At 41.2% G+C, this 20,679-nt stretch overlaps 2 protein-coding genes across 2 annotated transcripts; both read left to right on the top strand.

Annotated features, from left to right (window-relative positions):
* The first annotated feature begins 7,954 nt into the window (after positions 1-7,954).
* LOC127219785 (olfactory receptor 10) lies at positions 7,955-8,928 on the top strand. The gene has a single exon (XM_051181553.1). The coding sequence runs from the start codon at positions 7,993-7,995 to the stop codon at positions 8,926-8,928; it is 936 nt and encodes a 311-aa protein (XP_051037510.1). The 5' UTR covers positions 7,955-7,992.
* Positions 8,929-18,980: 10,052 nt separating this feature from the next.
* LOC127219783 (olfactory receptor 10) lies at positions 18,981-19,924 on the top strand. Its single transcript, XM_051181552.1, has one exon. It carries the CDS (start codon positions 18,989-18,991, stop codon positions 19,922-19,924), a length of 936 nt encoding a protein of 311 aa, XP_051037509.1. The 5' UTR covers positions 18,981-18,988.
* The last annotated feature ends 755 nt before the right edge of the window (positions 19,925-20,679 follow it).

The following is a 20,679-nucleotide window of genomic DNA, read 5'->3' as shown; positions in this document are numbered from 1 at the left end:
GTCACCTGTCTTATAGTTGGTTTTTCTTGATTCATTCCTTCATGTCTGCAGCCAAGATTTTCAGGAGGTCCGTTCCATTCAAATCTGATCTTTATTAATTTTGAAGAAATTGATTCTGTTTCTTGTGGAAACAAATACATGACCTCTCCAATGCAATGCATTTCCTGATTTCCATTCTGAAGTTAAGACATCCTTAAAATATACATGATGACATAATTCAGTAGTCCCCCCCCCCCAATCCAATGTCTCTCAGTAGCTGTTGGTTTTGTTCAATAGTATTTAGAAAATTTAAAGTCAACAAAGCATTAAACAGGGTTCAAACACTCTGTGTTATGACATTTTCCATCCTTACATGGTTTATTCTTTTATACTACTTTACTCTCTCTTTAAAGACTTCACTTCATTATTTTCAAACTATTTGTTTTTTTTTTTTAGGAAAAGGAATTAAAATAATTTTATTTCCCTTACCATGCAAGACATTTACATACATTGTTTTATTTATTTATTTATTTATTTATTTATTTATTTTTACATATCCTTCCCAGTTCCCTCACCCTCCCTCCCTCTTTTCCTCTCCCCCCCCACATTCACCCCAACCACCCTCCCTTCCCATCCACCCCCACTCCACATGTAGGATGATGCCACCCACAAGGGATCATCTAAATCTGTCAAGTCATTTGAAGTAGGGACTAGGACATCTCTCCTGTCTCTAGGTTAAGGGAGTATCCCTCCATGGGGGATGTGCCCGCAAGGTCCTTTTGTGCATCAGGGATACATCCTGGCTCCACTGTCTGAGGTCCCTTAGACTGCCCAGGCCTTCTAGCTGAGACCCATGTTCAGGGGGTCTGAGTCAGTCCCATGCTGGATTCCCAGCTATCAGTCTGGGGGCCCGTTAGCTCCTCCTTGTTCAGGTCAGCTGTCTCTATGTGTTTCTGCTGCTTGGTCTTGTCCTCCCTCTCTGTATCTGGATTCTAGCATCTTTAGCTATCAGGGAAATGCAAATCAAAACAACTTTGAGATGCTATCTTACTCCTGCCAGAATGGCTAAAATTAGAAACACCAATGACAGCTCATGTTGGAGAGGATGTGGAGAAAGGGGAACACTCCTCTGTAAGGCGTACGGTTTTTCCACCTGCCGCCGCTGGTCTTGACCCGCCGCCACGCCGCCAGCCCCAAATAATACACAGAGACTCTGTATTTGATACAATGCTGTTGGCCCGGTTACTTGTTTCTTATCGGCTAGCTTTGCCTTAATTATTAACCCATTTTTGTTGATCTATGTATTTCTCTTACCGGGGAGCCGGCGGCATACTGCTCTCTCCAGACTCTCCATCTTGACTCCTCCTTACTACTTCCTATTTCCTCCTTGTCTCCTAGTCCCTCCTATCTTCCTTTCCTATTGGCCAACAGTGCTTTATTATTAACCAGTATGAGAAACATATATACATAATGGCATCTCCCATCATCTCCTCTTTTCTGTCTAAATAAAAACAAGGGTTTTAACCTTAACATAGCAAAATATATCACATAACAGTTGTCAAATAAGAATCAAAGTTAACACTATTTAGTCCATTAACATTTAGCAAGATTTGAAGAAAATATTCCATCATCTATCCTATCTTTGTGTGTCTAAAGTCTAAGTAACTTATCTTTAATCCTAACTAATGAAAACTATAACCATAACTATCTGTCTTCAACTCCTTTAAAGACCACAGAAGGATAATATATAAGCTCTAGAAATGACAGAGACAACTCATTGCCTGGTCACCCGAAGTTTTTTTGTAATCTTCCATCTTTAGCCCATAGGCCATAGTGTGTCTGGCAGACTCTTCAGCAACGTAGGAAACTTTAAACTGTCTTCTTGTATTGGCAGTTTGTCAGTCACTTTTGTCTGTGTCCTGTATACTGTCTCGCAGACTCTTCCATGAAGCAGGAACTCTGTAGCAATGTCCATCCTGAATCAGCAGTCACTTTTCTGTGGGTCCTGCATGTCCAGTTTATACAGCATAAAGTCAAACAGTCCAGACAAGAGCTGTATCTTGTCCAAATGGCTAGTCTTGCCATACTGGAAGCAAACTCCATAACGCGTTTCTTCCATGTCCATCTTCCTTTCTGACCCAGGTGGCGTTGCCAGGAGCAATTATGTCTCACTGTCAAGTAAAATCCTAAACCATTTTAAATGCCATATTCTGTAGGTCTTTGAAATGTTTGAAGAATGTTTATTCATCTCAAATACATCTCTGTATATCTAGAAAACCTAACTAAACTATAAGTTTTGACTATTATAGGTAACTATAAATAATCTGCACAAAATTATACATTACATTTCTAACTGAGCTATATAAACACAATACCTAAACAAGAGGAGAAATATACATATGACAAAATTGAACTTAAATTTGTATTAGTAAATGAAAATCCATTCCAATACAAAGTATCCATATCTATATCATAATTCCCTTTTTACCTTTAAAAAGATATTGGTTGTGATCATTAGCCATTTATAACCAAGTCCATTTAAATGAAAACCAACATTTATAAACAATATTTGGGAATTTGGGCGTCGTTCTTTCCAAACTACTTCCTGTTGATAGGGGGCGCTGTCATGGGGATCCTAAGAAGTTGCAGAAATCTTGGCTGTAGTCTTCGAGGCTGCCTTGTCCAAGCTATTATGAATGTTGGATCATCAGCGACTGTTTCAGGGGGCCTGGCTTGATCAAACCACATTAGTCTGGAAGGAATTTACAGTTTTTTATTTTTTGTGGAAACAAAAATAGAAATCCTTTTCCCCAGTAACTTGTCCTTGAACTTAAATGTTAGAGTCAAAGTATTTTTAAAATATATAAATTGAATTAATCCAGCAGCATTTCCTTTATTAGTTGTTGTTATTTTCTCAACAGTTAAACAATGTAGAGACAACACAATAGCATACAGTAACCAGATTCTCTCTGAGCTTTTTATCTTTACGTGCCTTTATTATTACTCTGTTTATTTTAATTTAATTTTATTTTATTTTTATTTTATTTTTTTTTGACATAGGGTTTTATTGTGTAACTCTTATCTGTCCTGGAATTTACTCTGCATACCAGGTTTACTTTGTAAATCACAAGAGATCTGCTTGTTTCTGTCTCCTGAGTGCTGGGATTAAAGGCGTGTGCCACCACACCCAGTTCCTCTTTGTCTCTTTAAAACCATATTTTTTTTATGTCTACGTATATTTTAAAACACACTGTAAACCTTTAGAGGTTTTTTTTAATATGAATCTGTCTTTACTGTAAATCTTTATCTTCGTCTGGCCACAAGTCTTTTATCTGGTAAACAACAATATTGCTAAAATGAAAGTCATAGCTGTGTCAGCCGCGGTTTACCAAAGATGGCGGCGGGTACTTTTACCCGCCAGCACAGAAAGCTGTGCTCACCGCCTTGATCTGCGCTGCCACCCAGAAAGCATTCTGTAGGCTTGGAGATGTGGTCATTGACATTGCCATCTCTCATACACACCAATAAATTGTTAGCAGAGTTATTTAAAAGCTGTGCGGTTTTTTTGTCGCTTATGCTGAATCAGGAATCTTCCCTTAAAGGAGCCGCGCGAATATCTGCTTGTCTCTAGCAAAGCAGAGTTTAACTGAGAAAAATGCTGTTACCAAGAAACCTTGCTTGTCTCTGTTTTTTTGTTTTTAAAACTCTTTTTTAAGCTTTTGTTAAATTTTAAGTGGAAGTTCTTATTAGCCACGTGGGCGCCATTTGTAAGGCGTACGGTTTTTCCGCCTGCCGCCGCTGGTCTTGACCCGCCGCCACGCCGCCAGCCCCAAATAATACACAGAGACTCTGTATTTGATACAATGCTGTTGGCCCGGTTACTTGTTTCTTATCGGCTAGCTTTGCCTTAATTATTAACCCATTTTTGTTGATCTATGTATTTCTCTTACCGGGGAGCCGGCGGCATACTGCTCTCTCCAGACTCTCCATCTTGACTCCTCCTTACTACTTCCTATTTCCTCCTTGTCTCCTAGTCCCTCCTATCTTCCTTTCCTATTGGCCAACAGTGCTTTATTATTAACCAGTATGAGAAACATATATACATAATGGCATCTCCCATCACTCCTCCACTGCTGGTGAGAGTGCAAACTTGTACAGCCATTTTGGAGATCAGTATGGCGGTTCCTCAGGAAAATGGGAATCAGTCTATCACAGGACTCGGCAATCCCCCTCTTAGGCATATACCCAAATGATCCACATCCATGCAACAAAGACATGTGTTCAACTATGCTCATAACAGCAATATTTGTAATAGCAAGAACCTGGAAGCAACCTAGATGCCCCTCAACTGAAGAATGGATAAAGAAAATGTGGCACATCTACACAATAGAATACTACTCATCTGGGGACAGGGGGGGGCAATGGAATCTCAAAACTCTCAGGCAAATGGATGGAACTTGAAGAAACCATCATGAATGAGGTAACCCAGTCACAAAAAGAGGAACATGGTATGTACTCACTCATATATGGACTTTAGACCTAGAGCAAAGGATCACCAACCTATAATTCACACTGCCAGAGGAACTAGGATACAGGGTGGATTCTAAGAGATTTATACAAGGTCCCTCACTGAAGGGGGAAGGGACAAGTTCTCCAGAGCACATGGGGAGTGGGGGGGCAGTGAGTGGAGAGGGAACTAGGAGAAAGAGAAGGGGAGGAGAGAGAAGCATGTGGGACTAGGAAGACTGAGTCGGGAGGAATAGAAGACAGAAAAGAGAGGGAGGGAGAGAGAGAAAGAGAGAGAGAGAGAACATAAAAGAGGGAGCCATTATAGGACCGAAGAGAAAACTGAACCTAAAGAAATGTCCAGAGACCTAAAAGACTGCTGCCAACTAACGATTTGAGCTTCCGTGGAAAGGCTACCATAAATGCCCTTCCCTGATAATGAGATCAATGATGAATTTATCCACCATCATGGAGTCCTCATCTAGTACCTGTTGGAAAGAGAATCAAACACCCACAGCTAAACACTGAGTCAAACTATGTTTTTATGACTGTCTATACCCATTTTCTTTTTTGTTTTTAGTGCCTGTTCAAAGGTTTTCTCAATCTGGACCTGGTTTCTATGCATCTGCAGCCATTCTCTGACCATGTAAGCCAAACATTAAAGGGACAGGACACCCTCTGTGATACCCAGAGAAACTGTGGTTCTGGAGCTTTCCTTGTTCCCAACTAGGTCTTAAAATGTAAATTAACCCATTTATGTTAATTTATGTTCAGCCTCAAAGAAATAAATGCTTAGTTGGGTCGATGTCATATATAATTGAGAACATAAATATTTGATTAGAATTCCATAGAAACAAGACACCTGGATTGTGGTGAACATTGTAGGCTTGTATGACACAGAATATGATCTAATTTTAGGACTAGCAGGACTTGGGTCCCAGTTTGGTATATGTGAGCAATCTCACAAAATATAAAGTTTTATGAACCAAATGAAATGGTGTGTTCTAAGGACCCTGAATAGATTAAGTTAGACTGGGCAGTGCATGGGGAATAGAGGAACTGACCTAGGCAGTGTATGGGGAATAGAAGGAGCTGAGTATAGCAAGAACATTCTGGAGAACCAGCTAGTCAGTTATAATTGTCACATTGGGGCCCAGAGGTCTCAAAGGCCACAGTTGATAAATAATTCTGTTGCCACGGCTGTTAAAAAGGTATACACAATGTCCAGAGGGGAAAGGGTGGTTTAATAATACATCAGGTCCTTGCTAGTCTTGGTTAGGGTAGGTAAGTCAGAGTGCAGTGGAGAACATTTCCTTCTTTATAGTTATGTGCCTGGGCAGGTAAGACTGTTGGAGAAGGGTCATGTACATAGGTAAGACTTACCTGAGATCACAGCAGGGCTCCAAGCCCTCCATGGCACAAAAGAAGTCAGGACCAAAGAAAAGCATGTCTCACATGATCTTCTAGATAGAACTGAGGCAGGTAAGCCCAGTTATTTTCTTTCCCAGAATTCAGTAAGTACAGAGTTGGTAAGCTTTGCAAGTTTTACACTCCCTCCCAAAATTCAAAATTTCTGAGACAGAAAACAGAACCATGGCCAAAACTGTGGAAACTAGATGAAGAACAATTTATTAGAGGGCTGAAGATGGAAGAGGATTCCTGTATGTATGTATGTATGTATATATATATATTAAATTTGAATCTATTTTAATATACTTACATATCTATCCCAGTTCTCTCTCCCTCCCTTCCATGCCCCAACCCCCTCCCATCCAATCACCCCCCCCCACTGCACAGGGAGGGTGAGGCCTTCCAGGAGAGATCATCAAAATCTGTCAAGTCATTTGGAGTAGGGACTAGGCCCTCCCTCCTGCCTCTAGGCTAAAAGATCCCTCCATGGGGAATGTGCTCCCAAAGTCCTTTCATACACCAGGGATACATCCTGGTTCCACTGTCAGAGGTCCCTTAGACTGCCCAGGCCTTCTAACTGAGACCCATGTTCAGGGGGTCTGAGTCTGTCCAATGCTGGTTTCCCAGCTATCAGTCTGGGGGTCCATGAGCTCCCCCTTGTTCAGGTCAGCTGTCTCTGTGGGTTTATGTAGCCAGGTCTTGACCCCTTTTCTTATCACTCCTCTCTCTCTGGACATGGATTCCAGGAATTCGACTCCGTGTTTAGCTGTGGGTGTCTGCTTCTGTTTCCATTAGCTACTACATGGAAGTTCTAGGAGTATTCTTCTTAATGAGGCAAAGTTCTGTGTGGGAATCAGTTTTAAAGAGCAATATATTCTTTCAGACTTAGAATTTCAACTGAGAAGACTGTACTCACTTTATTCTTTGGTCTTATACTACAAAATGTTGGTGAGTTATTATTAAATATGTCATAAAGGAGTCTTAAAGATCACCATAAGTATTTACAGGAAACAAATAAATGAGTTGTGATTTTTCTAGAATGGGTGTTGTGTTGGCATGAGAGAATGAGACAGATTAAGTGTGGTGTGATTTCTCCAGATGGTGTAGGCAACAGGGAATGATGGGGTCTTAGAAGCATAGACTGTTGCAAAGTGAGTACAGGATGATTTAGTGCCTGCTCAGTTTTCCTTGAGAGTTCAGTTCTCCAGAGGCTAATGGGAAGGTGGCATATACAAGCATAACAAGGGGGAGCTGAGTTAGATTTAATATTTTTTAAACATTTAAATTATCTTTTAATGACATAGTGTTGATCTAACTCCTTTGATCAAGTGTCAAGCACTTAGGCACTGGCAAATCTGATCATGTTGATGCTCTCTCTACATCACAAAGACTGGTGAGTATCTATGTTCATCTCTCTGTGTGTTTGTGAGTGCCTCTGATTATGAATGGTCTCCACAAACAACGAAATATGCCTGCAACTCTGATAATAAATCCAGCGCTTGCCCAACACTAGAAAGTTCTTGTACAGCCTCTATGTTCAAGCCAGCAATAAAGTTATTGGATGAAAGGCCAGATACTGTCTTCATGATGGAGGAATTGATGATGTGGTTTTATGATAAAGAAGATATGTTTAAGTTTAATAACTGACTGATGTTTCTGAGGGGGGGGTCTGTGGATGTTGCAGGGGTGTGTGTTTCTAAACACCAGTCCTCACTTGTGTGGCATGAGCTAACTTCTGTGCCATTGCCACTCAGATTTCACACTAGTTTTAAAGCAATTTCCATGGTACTGTATGGGACCAAATCTCAGTGTAGTGAGAACAGGGCCTAGAGGCCTAGTGAAGTCTAAGAACAAAGAGGGAGCAGAGATATGGTTCAAACACAGATGATATAATTCCTAATCCAGAAATATTCTACCTAAAGTAAAAAAAAAAAAAAAAGTAAGACTAGAAGGCTGGAGGAACTTGACCTGAATAGCAGAATATATAACAAAACTCATGATTTAGGACACCTTAAGGAACCTTGTAATCACTGTATGGACCTTGTTTTTCATAGGATGCCCCGATTTATCCTCTGGTACTTGTTCATGTGAAAGGCTATGGGAAGCTTCAACACCAGCTTGGGAAGAGGCTTCATTTTGGTGGGCTTCTCAGACTGGCCTCAACTAGAACTCATCTTCTTTATTTACATTTTGATTTTCTACACCTTAACTCTCTTTGGCAACACTGCCATCATTGCTCTGTCCCGAATGGACCTTCGATTACACACTCCCATGTACTTCTTCCTCTCCAATCTCTCCTTCCTGGACCTCTGCTACACCACCAGCACTGTGCCCCAGCTCCTGATCAACCTTCATGGACTTGACAGAACCATCAGCTATGGTGGGTGTGTGACCCAGATGTTTGTATTTCTTGCTCTGGGCTCCACAGAGAGTTTGCTCCTGGTGGTGATGGCCTTTGACCGCTATGCTGCTGTGTGTCGTCCCCTGCACTACACAACCATCATGAACCCCCTTCTCTGTCAGGCATTGGCTATTGTCTCCTGGGTGGGAGGCCTCATGAACTCCCTGATCCAGACAAGTCTCATGATGGCCATGCCCCTCTGTGGCAATCGACTGAATCATTTCTTCTGTGAGATGCCTGTATTCATCAAGTTGGCCTGTGAAGACACGGGAGGTACAGAGGCCAAGATGTTTGTGGTCAGAGTGGTCATTGTTGCTTTTCCAGCCATGCTCATTCTGGGCTCCTATGCACAGATTGCCAGGGCAGTGCTGAAGATCAAGTCAGCGGCTGCACGCAGGAAAGCTTTTGGGACATGTGGGTCCCACCTTGTGGTGGTTTCTCTGTTTTATGGCTCAGCCACCTACACATACTTACAGCCCAAGGACAGCTATTCCGAGAGCAAAGGAAAGTTTGTTGCTCTTTTTTATAGCATCATCACCCCCATGCTCAACCCTCTGATTTATACCCTGAGGAACAAGGATGTGAAGGGGGCTCTGTGGAGGATACTAGGGAGAGGCACAGACACGGGATAGGAAGGGAAAGGTGATCAATTAAAGCATTTTATGTTCTGTGAGTCCAGAGGGTTTCAGTGGAGAGAGGAGATGGGTGTCAAAACAATTGTAGGTAATTATGTACATTCCTGAAACTGTCAACGCACATGAAAAAGAAAACCAACAAACCAAAAACTGTCCTGGGCTGGCAAAACGGCTCAGCAGATAAAGGCACCCACTGCAAAGTCAGAGGATCTGAGTTTGATGCCTGATTCCACATGATGGAAAGAGATATTCAAGTCCTCTGAGGTCCACGTGCATGCATGCGTGTGTGCATGTGTGTATGTGTGTGTAATAAATAAATAAACTTACTAAAAATTAAAACAAAACAAACTGTCCCCAGGAGGCATTGGGACCTTAGTGCTGTCCTTGTTCAGAAGTTGGAGTGGGGACCTGCTCTCTGGGTTACTGCCTGTCATCAACACTCAGCAGATGAAATGTGAAGTCAGATACAACTTCCCATAGAAGGAGACTGGAAGAGGTTTATTGTGAGCACTTGTGGAAACAGGCTGGGTTCTGGGCAGGGAAGAGTATCCTGTAAGCAGTTGTGGGAATGAAATTGGTTCTTGGCAAGTCTTAGTGTCAGAGGATTTTTAATTGTGAATTGCAACACTCAGAGTCAGATTCCCTATGTTGTGTCATACAGAGGACACTATGACCCAAGGCAGAGGGCATGAGTTCACTCTGATTTTCTAGACATTTTGTATTTTCATATCCATATATTCCTATGCTGCATTTTGACCAAACCCACCCACAGTTCCTCCTTCCAGTTTCTGTCCTTTCTCTCAACAACACTTTTCTCTCCCAACATCATGCCTTTAAGAAATTTATAACCCCGTGGGTCACCTGCATGTGCATGGATGTGGAGCATCAGGTCTAACTGGGGCCTCAATATCACCTCATTTCCTAATGTATCAATTATGCCAGACTCAATCTGGCCTCAGCCATAACTCGGGGTCCTTATTTGAAGGTTCCCTTTGTTAGTTCTTACCATTCTTTGCTTGGATTAAGAAATATAGCATGTGAGTTTCAGACATGGGTTCATTTTCCCTCTTAGAGAAAAAGGCAAAATCATGCTGCAACAAAGCAAGTCAAGAAAATTTCCTAGCAGAATCGTGAGTATCTGCTGTGCCACTGACAACATTCATACCCTGTTATGTAGAGAAGAGAAAAGGAAAAAGGATTAGACAAATAATAATCTGAGAGGAAAAATTCAAAGAGCTCTATAATTTATGCATGTACTGATGCAAAAATTTACATAGAATAAAAATCTGTATTTGTTAGAAAATTAGTAATGGAAATTTAAAAGAGGAAAAAGAAGAGGCTACTGTTTATCCTTTGACCAGACTTGTGAAAGACTTGGGGTCTCCATTTAACTTCTCTTCATCTCTGTTTTATTTGACTATCAGATTTCTATCACTGTGGTTTACTTCCACATATTTAAAAGGTCTTTTTATGTTTAAAAGTGCAGGTACCTTTGTTGATAGACTTTTGTAAGCATGATAAATTCTGTGTTAACTGAATCATGTTTTATTATTATAGTTTCCCACTAATATTGCTTACGTTTGGAACTCATTTTGCATACAATGTCATTAATCCTTTCTAAGCACTGCCAATTTTGTTATATTGATATTTTGTTGTAATCTTTGGTTGATGCAGAAATACAGTTCTCACCTCAAAAATGTGTTTTGTAAATTTTCCTGGGTAGATGTGCATAAACATCTATTGACCTAAGATAGAGCAACCATGACAACCAAAGAAGTTATTTCACCCAACTGTAGCTTAGCAAACCAGTGAATTTTATTGGATTACTTACAAGAGTGTGGAGAACTCAAAGGCAGCTGCATCATTACCAAAAAGCCCCACTCTAACACAGGTGATGACTCAGGAATGCTCCCCTTTCCGGACTTCTCTGTCCAACTTGCAGGTTTCTCAGACAGTCAGAGTCTCTTCTCCCTAGCAGTTGTCTCTGCTTGTAAAAGTTTAGGGAAGGTTGTTGTAAATCTTGTTGGTTTCAGGAACTTCTTGAGGCTTGTTAGTTTCCTTTACTTTCTGAGCCTAAAGGAACCTCCCTCTACCTTCAAGGTGGAAAGGTTTCAATGCAGAGGAAAGAACTAAAGAAGACTACACCTCTTCTTTTGGTGCTTACATTCATTCTGCACCCTCTTCTCTAACTGTCCCTGAACCTTGATACACATGTTTGACAGTCTTTCTCCATCTACACCTTAGTATTGGGCCACTATGTAAGAGCAGCAGTCATTTTGTCTAAGAAGCATGGGCAATTGTGAATCTGCTTTGTACTTCTTGTTGGAAAAGAGAAGTCTCCCTCCATGAACAATTGAGCCTAACAGTAGTAATGATCTATAAACACACACACACACACACACACACACACACACACACACACACACGCGCGCACGCACGCACGCACGCACGCACGCACACACATTTCAAAGGTAATTTGGCAGTTGCTTTATATTCACTTAAGAAAATAATAGTACTAGCTTCCTCACTGGAACTTCTAATCTCCTCCATCTGGTTTATAGTGCCATTTGAGGTCATAGCTGAAGAATGGACCCCAAAATCAACTGAAAAGCAATTTTCCCATTATGTTGTGCCCCTATTACAACAGTGTACATAGCTTGCCTGGCATATTGGTAATGTTGCACATGGGGTCCACTGCTGAGTAAAAGCAGAGATGACAATTCTCGTCTGTAAGCCAATGTGGCAACTCTAGCACTACAAAAGGCTGCTGAAAGGGAGAGAGCTACCAGTTTTGTCATAACTTTATTTTCCATGTCTCATAGCTATTTTCCATGTCTCATAGTCTTCAGCACTAAGGATGTAGAGTCTAGAACTAGCATCCACCAACACAATCATCAATACCGTCATAACCTATGCGGCTTCAAGGACCCGGCCAACAGCTCAGAGAAGAAGCCCATTCTTCTTAGTAAATTTTTACCCAACAACCTTAAGGCTTCTGGGAATGTCTCTTCTCACTCATGTGTTGTGTATTTGTCTAGCTCTTTAAGTGATATCTGTATAGTTCTTCCAGTTGTGTTTACAAATCAGAGAGATGTTTAAAGTTTAATAACATGTAATGAAACATTTTTGCAGACAGTGGGCAGGATCTGAAGACCTGCCATCATCCATTTTAAATAAGTGCCAGTTGGTGTTGAGCAGAGTGGAATATTTAAAGAGAAATATTAGCAAAGTACAGTAGAGTACCAATGGATCTCTTCACTTCTACCTATCTTTTAGGTATTGGGGACAGCAGCATGCATAGAAGACACCACCCACCCCTTAAACCATCCTCATCCTGGGGTACCTTGCTGGTCACTACACATCACACTACCCATGGTGGTCTTGGCATGGCTGGCTTGTGATGCTCAGGCTGGCTCAGGCCTGAGGGCTGGTATGCCTGAGCTGGTATGCTTGCATGTTGAAATGGACCCTCAGTTCTGACAGGCCACAGGCTAACACTGTGAGCCTTTGCTTCCATTGGCCCTTAACAGGACGTAGGCTGGATAAACAATCTGTTTCCTTTGCTTCCTATGTACCATGTGATCTGGGTAGGACTGCCCAACAAGGACATGCTTAGTATTTTCTCCTGTGAACCATTGGTAGGCTTTATATTTCCCCAGACGCAGCACACTGGGCGGCCTGTCAACTTTTCACCTAGGCGTTCCAGTTGATACACAGTGATAAAACAAACAAACAAAAAACACAGTATCTTTATTTTTTTTAGCTTTGCTATGGGAAAAATCAGGGTATCAAATAATAACTACTAACTTTGCAGTAGAAGTTGCATGAGGGCAATACAAAACTTCAGATTTTCATGAACAATTATTCATCTTCATGATAACGATCTTAAGACTGAAATTCCATGGAAAGAAGATATTTGGATAATGGTGACCTTGGTTGGGTTATGTTAGACATGGAATATAGTCTGATGGAAAGATAAATTCGATTTGGGTCAAAATATTGAAAGTATGGGGGATATACTAACATCATTTTGCAAATGCATATAAAAAGGTGTCACTTTGGATTGGGCAGTGTATGAGGGATAGAGAGAGTTGAGGATAGCAGATAGATCGTGGAGAACCAGTCAGTTAATTGTAATTGGCTCTGGGAGCCCCAGAGGTCTCCAAGGCCACACTTGAGTAATCAGTCATGTTTCCACTTCTATTAAGGAGGCCCAGGCAATGTCCCAAGGGTGGGCATGGCACAGGCTGCCTTAAGGTCAGGTGGGATGATATACCAGCTTCTGTGAAGGGCCAGTTGGTTATGGTGAGGGAGCCAGAGAACTATACAGGATATTTCACCCCCCCATTAGTTATGGGCCTCAGCAGGTGAGCCTGCTGGAGGAGATGGCTTAATGTGCAAATGATTTCTCCAGGATCAGAACTGTGATCAAGCCTACCATACCATAGACGCAGTTGGGACCAAAGAGATTCAGGTCTTTCCAATACACTTCCAGATGACATTAGTGTGGGATGGGTTTCATATTATCTATAAGCCAGCAGAATAAAGGGAAGTAAATACAATTTTCCTCTGCAGGACTGTGACTGTGGTGAGTACAGACTCAGTGAGATATCCTGAATTCATAAACCTCCCGAAACTCAATTTCTTTGGTGGCTAAGATTAAGTTACATATACTGGCATAGAAAGAGAATAGATATCAAGTTGAAAGATGGATGCTTTTGTAATGAGGGTGCTTAATAAGAAATCTTCCAATGTCCAAATGTCTCCTATCTTCAGACAGACAACTGTTTTTATTTTTCTTCTCGATGTAGTTCCACTACAGACAGACAATATCAGCAACTCTGTATTGACATGAACGATGTTCTTTTGTCATTTCTGATATCATGTACTTTACTACTGACAGTGTTGTTTAGTGGGAGAAAATGTGCCAAGTGTGTGAGGAGCCTTGGGATTGATTCTTGGCACTGCAACCTAGTTTATTACTTATGGAAACCATGAATAGACACACACATCCACACATCCAGCCCACACAACAGGAGATAAACACAGGCTCTTGGTGATCTCAGTCAAGACCACCAAAAGTATCACACATACAAATATCAAGTTTCTTTGTGGTTCTTAAAGAGACTATGAGTAGAGTTTGTATTTTAAAAGATAATTAAAAAGTAGAAAGATGTGCACTTTGAGGCTGTTGTTCTTCGTATTCCTCAGGGTTTTTTTTTTTTTTTTTTTTTTTTGATATTTGTTGCATTTCAGGCATTGGTCCTCGTTCTGCCCTGTGGAGAAGAACAAAGAAAGGCCACCATCATTTCTATATGAGAGATAGTTAAGCTTGTATGTAAGCCATCACATCTATTTTTATGCATCCTGGCTTTTAGTATGAAATTAAATGAAGGCATCCTGTTCTCATCTAGCATGCTTTCAGATGGGCTGGTTGGTGTTATAGTCCTTTAGCTGGCACAGAAGAATTGGATAGTGTACTTTAGAACAGATATGAAAATACAAAGGGATTCTCTGTAAATGACTGCTCAGGAGCCACCAGGGACCAGTTATATCAGCCTGACCTAATTTTCTCCTTTTGCTGGAATGAAATATGGGAAATTCTTAAGGAGATGGTCACACTGAAACTCCTACCTCCCCTGGAGGGTCTGTTAAGTTTCCATATTGTTTCCTTCAGTGCAGGGAGGACTGTTTATTGGAAGGAGCCTTGTGATTATTGTGAATGATCTCGCTGTGAGAACTTTCTCGCCCTTCTCAGTGGTGCGCACTAGAGCTATTTACAGGGAGCCTAATGGTGCCCATTTGCTCACTCATTTCATCTAGAGTGGAGCCCACTGTGGGCTCATGCTCCTGGCTTGTGAGATGTAGGCTTCACTGCGTGGAACTTACCAGAAGCCCAAATCTGAGTACAAATGAGGAGTAACATGCAACTGTTCCAGAGGTGAAAGACTTAAAGGGAATTGGTTAAGCTAAGGTCTTTCTGTGAGCAGGAGTGTATGTGAGACATTCCAGCCGGGGGAAGGGTGGAGAAACCCTCTATGAGGCATTAATAAAATGCCATAATTGCAATGACTTATTCCTAAGCAATAGGAGTGGATCAAATGCAGGCATGGTGTGGTCACCCGCCTGTGTGGATACAGGGTGTCCTTGACATCAGTCTTCCGAGGGCTTTAAGAGACTTCAGCTGATCTTAAGTAGTTAGTTCTGAAGAGCACCCTGTTCTCCAATTCTGGCTTGTTTCTCTTACAGTGTCTCTCAGTTGTCCCCATGATGTTCCAAGTGGTGGTATCTGCTTTTATCATTGTAGACCTGAGTTTTGTGAAGGGTGTTTGATATTTGCAATCTTATCATTTGCTTATGGAAATAAATTTCTTCCAGCACTACTTATGCAAGAGACTATTCTTAATTCTTTTTGTCCTCCTGGTGTCCTTAGGAAATATTAGAATTTTGTCCCTGGCCTCTCTCATCCATTCCAGTGGTCTATGTGTTCTTTATAGTTCTTAAAACTATTGTTGCTTTGTAACGTACTTGAAAGGGTGACATATCCAACTTTGTTTTTCTTTCTTAGAGTTAATGTGCCATCTACATACTTGTGAACTAGTTGGAAGTTTTGCAATTTTGGTATCCTTCATTATACAGTTGCCCAACTATGACTAAGATGGATAAGACAATCCAGCTGTCTGTGGGTATCTGTCCAAGAGTAAAGTGCTGTTGATGTTAATAAGTCTTTATTGCAAACACACTTAAAAACTATTTCCTTCTTTTAATTTAAATTTCCATTTTTGAGATTTTCATATATGAGTAATGTATTTATATCATTTCTATCTCTTCTTCTCCACTTTGGCATCTTCCATGCCCCTCACTCCCTCTCAAATTCATGATCTCTTATCCTTTAATTATTATCCTTTTACATACACACACATACACTCCATCTACTGGGTCTATTTAGTGTTCTTTGTATATATATATGGTAAACGTTTTCATGTTTACTTTTGCTTTAAATAAGCAAGATGTTGGATGCTGGAGACATTCAAATCCCCATCAGAGAGCTGTTAGAGCCTTTCCTGGATCCTAGCTTCCTTGAGCAGAGGACAATGAACCGAGCTGTCACTCAAATGAGACTTCCCTCAGGGCAGCTCAGCTGTTCTGAACACATCACAGATGTTTTGAGGAAGCTGTGCTCACACTCCTGCCTATTCCAGCTACATCTCTTTTAAGAACCTTAAGGTAGATTTTGGATTTTTGTCATCACAAAATCTAGCAATCACTTTAACTTAGGGCAGAAAGGAAGAACTTGGTCATCCCCAAGAAGGGCAGCTGCAGCCTGCTGCCCCCCCCCCACAGCCACTCACTAATGCTGGGAGCTAAGGATTACACAGACATGAAGTGCTGGGGGCCACTGGTAGTTAAAGCCCAGAGCACCAGCCTTCCAAGCACAGGATCTACAGCCATAAGGTCGGATTCTTTTTCCCTTCCCTCCTTTATATTAAATATAGATTTTTTCCCACATGATATATCCTGATTCTAATTTCCCCTCCTTCTACTTCTCCCAGTTCCTCCCCACCTCCCCTCCCATCCAGATCCACTGTGCCCTTTCTGCCTCTCATTAGAAAACAAACAGGCTTCTCAGGGATAATAATAAAATAAATATAATAAGATAAAACAAAAACTAACACATCAGAATAGGATAAAAAGGTAAATAGAAAAAAAGAGTGCAAGAAACGTATAGACACAGAAACCCACTCATTTGCACACTCAGGAATACCATTAAAACACTAATCTGCATATATATATACATATATATATACACACACACACGCACACATACACACACACATACACACATACACACACACACACACACACACACACACACACACACACACATCACCTGTAGGGTAAAAAGATAGAAACATATATGTCTATAAAAGAAAATAAAATTAAAAAATAAGATTTTAAAAAATGCTCTGACACGACATTAAGAGTCAAAGAACCTCCAAAGATGCTGTTGAATTTGTTTTCTGTCAGCCATCTACTGTTGCACGTGCAGCCTATGCTTAAGAGCAGTTTGTTTTCCCAGTGAGACTCCCTTGGAGAAAACTAAGTTTTCAATTGCAAGTGGTTATTAATTGGAGATGGCTTTTAGGTTGCTCTCATCTCTAACCCAGAAGCCATTAAGGTTGGCTTCTAAAGCCTGGAGTCCTTAGGTCTTAGGGTTTGGAGCTATATGCATTTGTGTCTGTTCATTTAGCCCCTGGCTTCTCCTGTTTATTTCTAGCTCTGAGTAGAGCATCTGGCTGACAGCAGAAAGTTTTGAAAACTAAATTTAATGCCTCTGCTTCAAAATTATCCAAGCTTTTTTATTCATTAAAGTGATCATTACTGGTGTAAGGCTCTGAGTTTTATCATATTGAAATATCATGTATCATTGTTCATTGTTTATCATATTAGAATTGTAGCACTAAGCTTTATTGATTGAAAATATATTTACCGGAGGCTGGAGAGATGGCTTGGTGGTTAAGAGCACTTGTTAAGAGCTACTTTTCCAGAGGACCTGGGTTCAATTCCCAACACCCATAGCCATCTGCAATTCTAGTTCTAGGGGATTCAGTGTCCTCTTCTGGACTCTGTGGGCACCAGGCATACACAGCATACATATAGAAATGCATGCAGACAAAACACCCATACACACAAAATTAAAAAATGAAAAGTATTATTCATTTCTCAGTCAATAGTATTGTTTATTTTCCAGCCACTGCAATAAGAGTTGGATATAAACTGCTCAGTGAATTATGCAGCTTAATTTGCATGAGTAAATTGCTAATTATGAAGGCAAAACAGTGTTAACAGTGAGTAAAATTTTTCTAATATACATAATACATTATTTCATGTAATCACAACCCAAATTGCTTGGAGCAAGCTAACTTCTTTGTTTTACAGATAACTAGGTTGAGACTAAGGAAAGTGCATATTTCAGAGCAGAACGCGCAGCTGGCCCATGATAGAGTTGATCTGTAGGGCCATGATACGGACCTAAAGGCACTGAATTCAGCATTGACCCATTGATGACAATAGTCCAGCTTGCCTATTGCACCTCCACCATTTACCAGTGTGCTAGCTAGCAGTTAATCTGCAGGCTTAGGGAAAATTAATTTTCATGCGCTCTAAAAAGATAAAAGCATATGCTTCACTGAGGGAAGTTTATTCTGTAGCCAAGGTGCATCTTGAATAGAAGTAGCATTCTTTTGGCACCCTGTGCCATAGTCTGGTGGCAGTGTTCATTCAGTATTTATTGTTTCTGTGATTAAACCACTAGTACTTATTTTTATATTTGGCCTGTCCTCTACCACAGAGGAGCTCCTAGGGGGACAAAGATGTGTGGCATGAATGTCATCAAGTGAACAGGGAGAGCTGGAAGGAAATAGTTTAAAGAGGTCTTGGTTAGAGAGTATCAAACAGATTCTTCTGTGGAGTTGAATTATGGACATTTTCAGTTGAACAAGCAGGGTCAAGGGGGGACCATATTTCCTACTCTGTACACATTTCTTTGTGTCCGCCCCCCCCAAAGAAATGATTCTACTTCTCAGTCTTCTGTGACAGATGGCAGATACTGTGAATGGGGCTTCTATCCATGGTGCAGAGGAGGCACATGAGGACCCAGGGCTCAAAATTGTGATTGCTACCTGGCTGAGCATGAATTCAAATCTGAATGAGTTAACAAACAGACAAAAAGAAGGAACCAAAGATAACACCTTAGAACACTTATGGTATGTATAAAGACCTTAGGTTTTCAAAGCACTTCTTTACTTTTGAATAAGAAAGATTGGATCTGAAGGGCCAGGCTAAAGTCTTGGAACAAAGAGGACATCCTTCCTAATCCAAAGAGGTTTATAGAAAAGAAAAATAGGACTAAAAGACTGGATAAAATAGAGTCGAACAGTAAAACAGATGATTTAGGATTCCTTGAAGAATGCCGTGAACAATGCCTTTAATGCATTTTTTTTTTTCTTCAACAGACGCACTGAGCTGTCTTCTGCTACTGTGCAGGTCGAAGGCTATGGGAAGCTTCAATGCCAGTTTGGGCAAAGGCTTCATTTTGGTGGGCTTCTCAGACTGGCCTCAATTAGAACTCATTCTTTTTATCTACATTTTGATTTTCTACTCCTTAACGCTCTTTGGCAACACCGCCATCATTGCTCTGTCACAAGTGGACCTCCGGTTGCACACACCTATGTACTTTTTCCTCTCCCACCTCTCCTTCCTGGACCTCTGCTACACCACCAGCACCGTGCCCCAGCTCCTGATCAATATTGAGGGACATGACCACACCATCACGTACGGAAGGTGTGTGGCCCAGCTCTTCAGTGTGCTTGCCTTGGGCTCCACAGAAAGTATGCTTCTAGTGGTGATGGCCTTTGACCGCTATGCTGCTGTGTGCCGTCCCCTCCTCTACACAACCATTATGCATCCCCTGCTGTGCCAGGCACTGGCTATCTCTTCGTGGGCAGCAGGCCTCTTGAACTCTCTGATTCAGACAAGCCTCATGATGGCCATGCCTCTCTGTGGCTATCGACTGAATCATTTCTTCTGTGAGATGCCTGTGTTCCTCAAGTTGGCTTGCAAGGACACAGCTGGAACGGAGGCCAAGATGTTTGTGGCCAGGGCCATAATCCTGGTTTTTCCTGCGACACTGATTCTAGGATCCTATGCACACATTGCCAGGGCTGTGTTGAAGGTCAAGTCAATATCTGGCCGCAGAAAAGCTTTTGGGACTTGTGGATCACACCTCCTGGTTGTTTCTATGTTTTATGGCTCAACCATCTACACATACTTGCAACCAAATGACAGTTATTCTGAGAATGAGGGGAAGTTTGTTGCCCTTTTTTATACCATAGTCACCCCCATGCTCAACCCTCTAATTTATACGCTGAGGAACAAGGATGTGAAGGGGGCTCTGTGGAAGGCACTAGGGAGAGGCACAGAATCAAGGTAGAATAAATCAATCAATCGATCGATCAATCAATCAATCAATCAATCAATCAATCAATCAATCAATCAATCTTTCTGTGATGGCTCCAGGGCTGTGGAGAAGAAAAATTTTATTGGAAAAGAGGGAGGTGAAAGAAGAAAACACGAGGTAAAAAAAGTGATCAAAATCCAGTATATACATGTATGAAGTTGTCAAAAATAATAAATACATCCTGAGTAGGCACCAGGACTCGGTTATTTTCATTATGGGAATCTGGAAGTGAGAAGCTCCTGTGGTGCTTTTTAGGTCACACTCTGGGCATTGCTCAGCAGTGGGTAAGTGCTGTCAGTATCACAGTTTTCCAGAACAAAAACCAAAAACAGAGCTGTTTTATAGATCATGTGACTTTCAGACGGGCTCATTTACTTAAGTGGAGAAACTTCAAAGCCTTCCTTTAGTGACACACTTCCTCCAATAAGGCCACACCCCCAATCCTTCCCAAACAGTTCCATCAACCAGAGACCATATGTTCAAACATATGAACCTATGGGGGACTTTCTCATTCGAACCACCACACCTTCCCATTGATGGATTTGGTATGTGTGCCCAGGACTTTGCTATTGCATATACTTAAGCTTACACCTCACTAAAGCTCTGAGTAGTCAAAGCATCTGCCTTACCTTAGTCTTGTTTTCTTTTCTGTAAAATGAGCATGATATCAATCATTTTATCAGCATCTGATGTGTAGTGAGTGTGCAATAAATATTAATTCCCATTTC

The sequence above is a fragment of the Phodopus roborovskii genome, unplaced genomic scaffold (genome assembly GCF_943737965.1).
Source record: "Phodopus roborovskii unplaced genomic scaffold, PHOROB, whole genome shotgun sequence".
Taxonomy (NCBI): Eukaryota; Metazoa; Chordata; class Mammalia; order Rodentia; family Cricetidae; genus Phodopus; species Phodopus roborovskii.
This window is presented reverse-complemented; position numbering and strand designations above follow the sequence as displayed.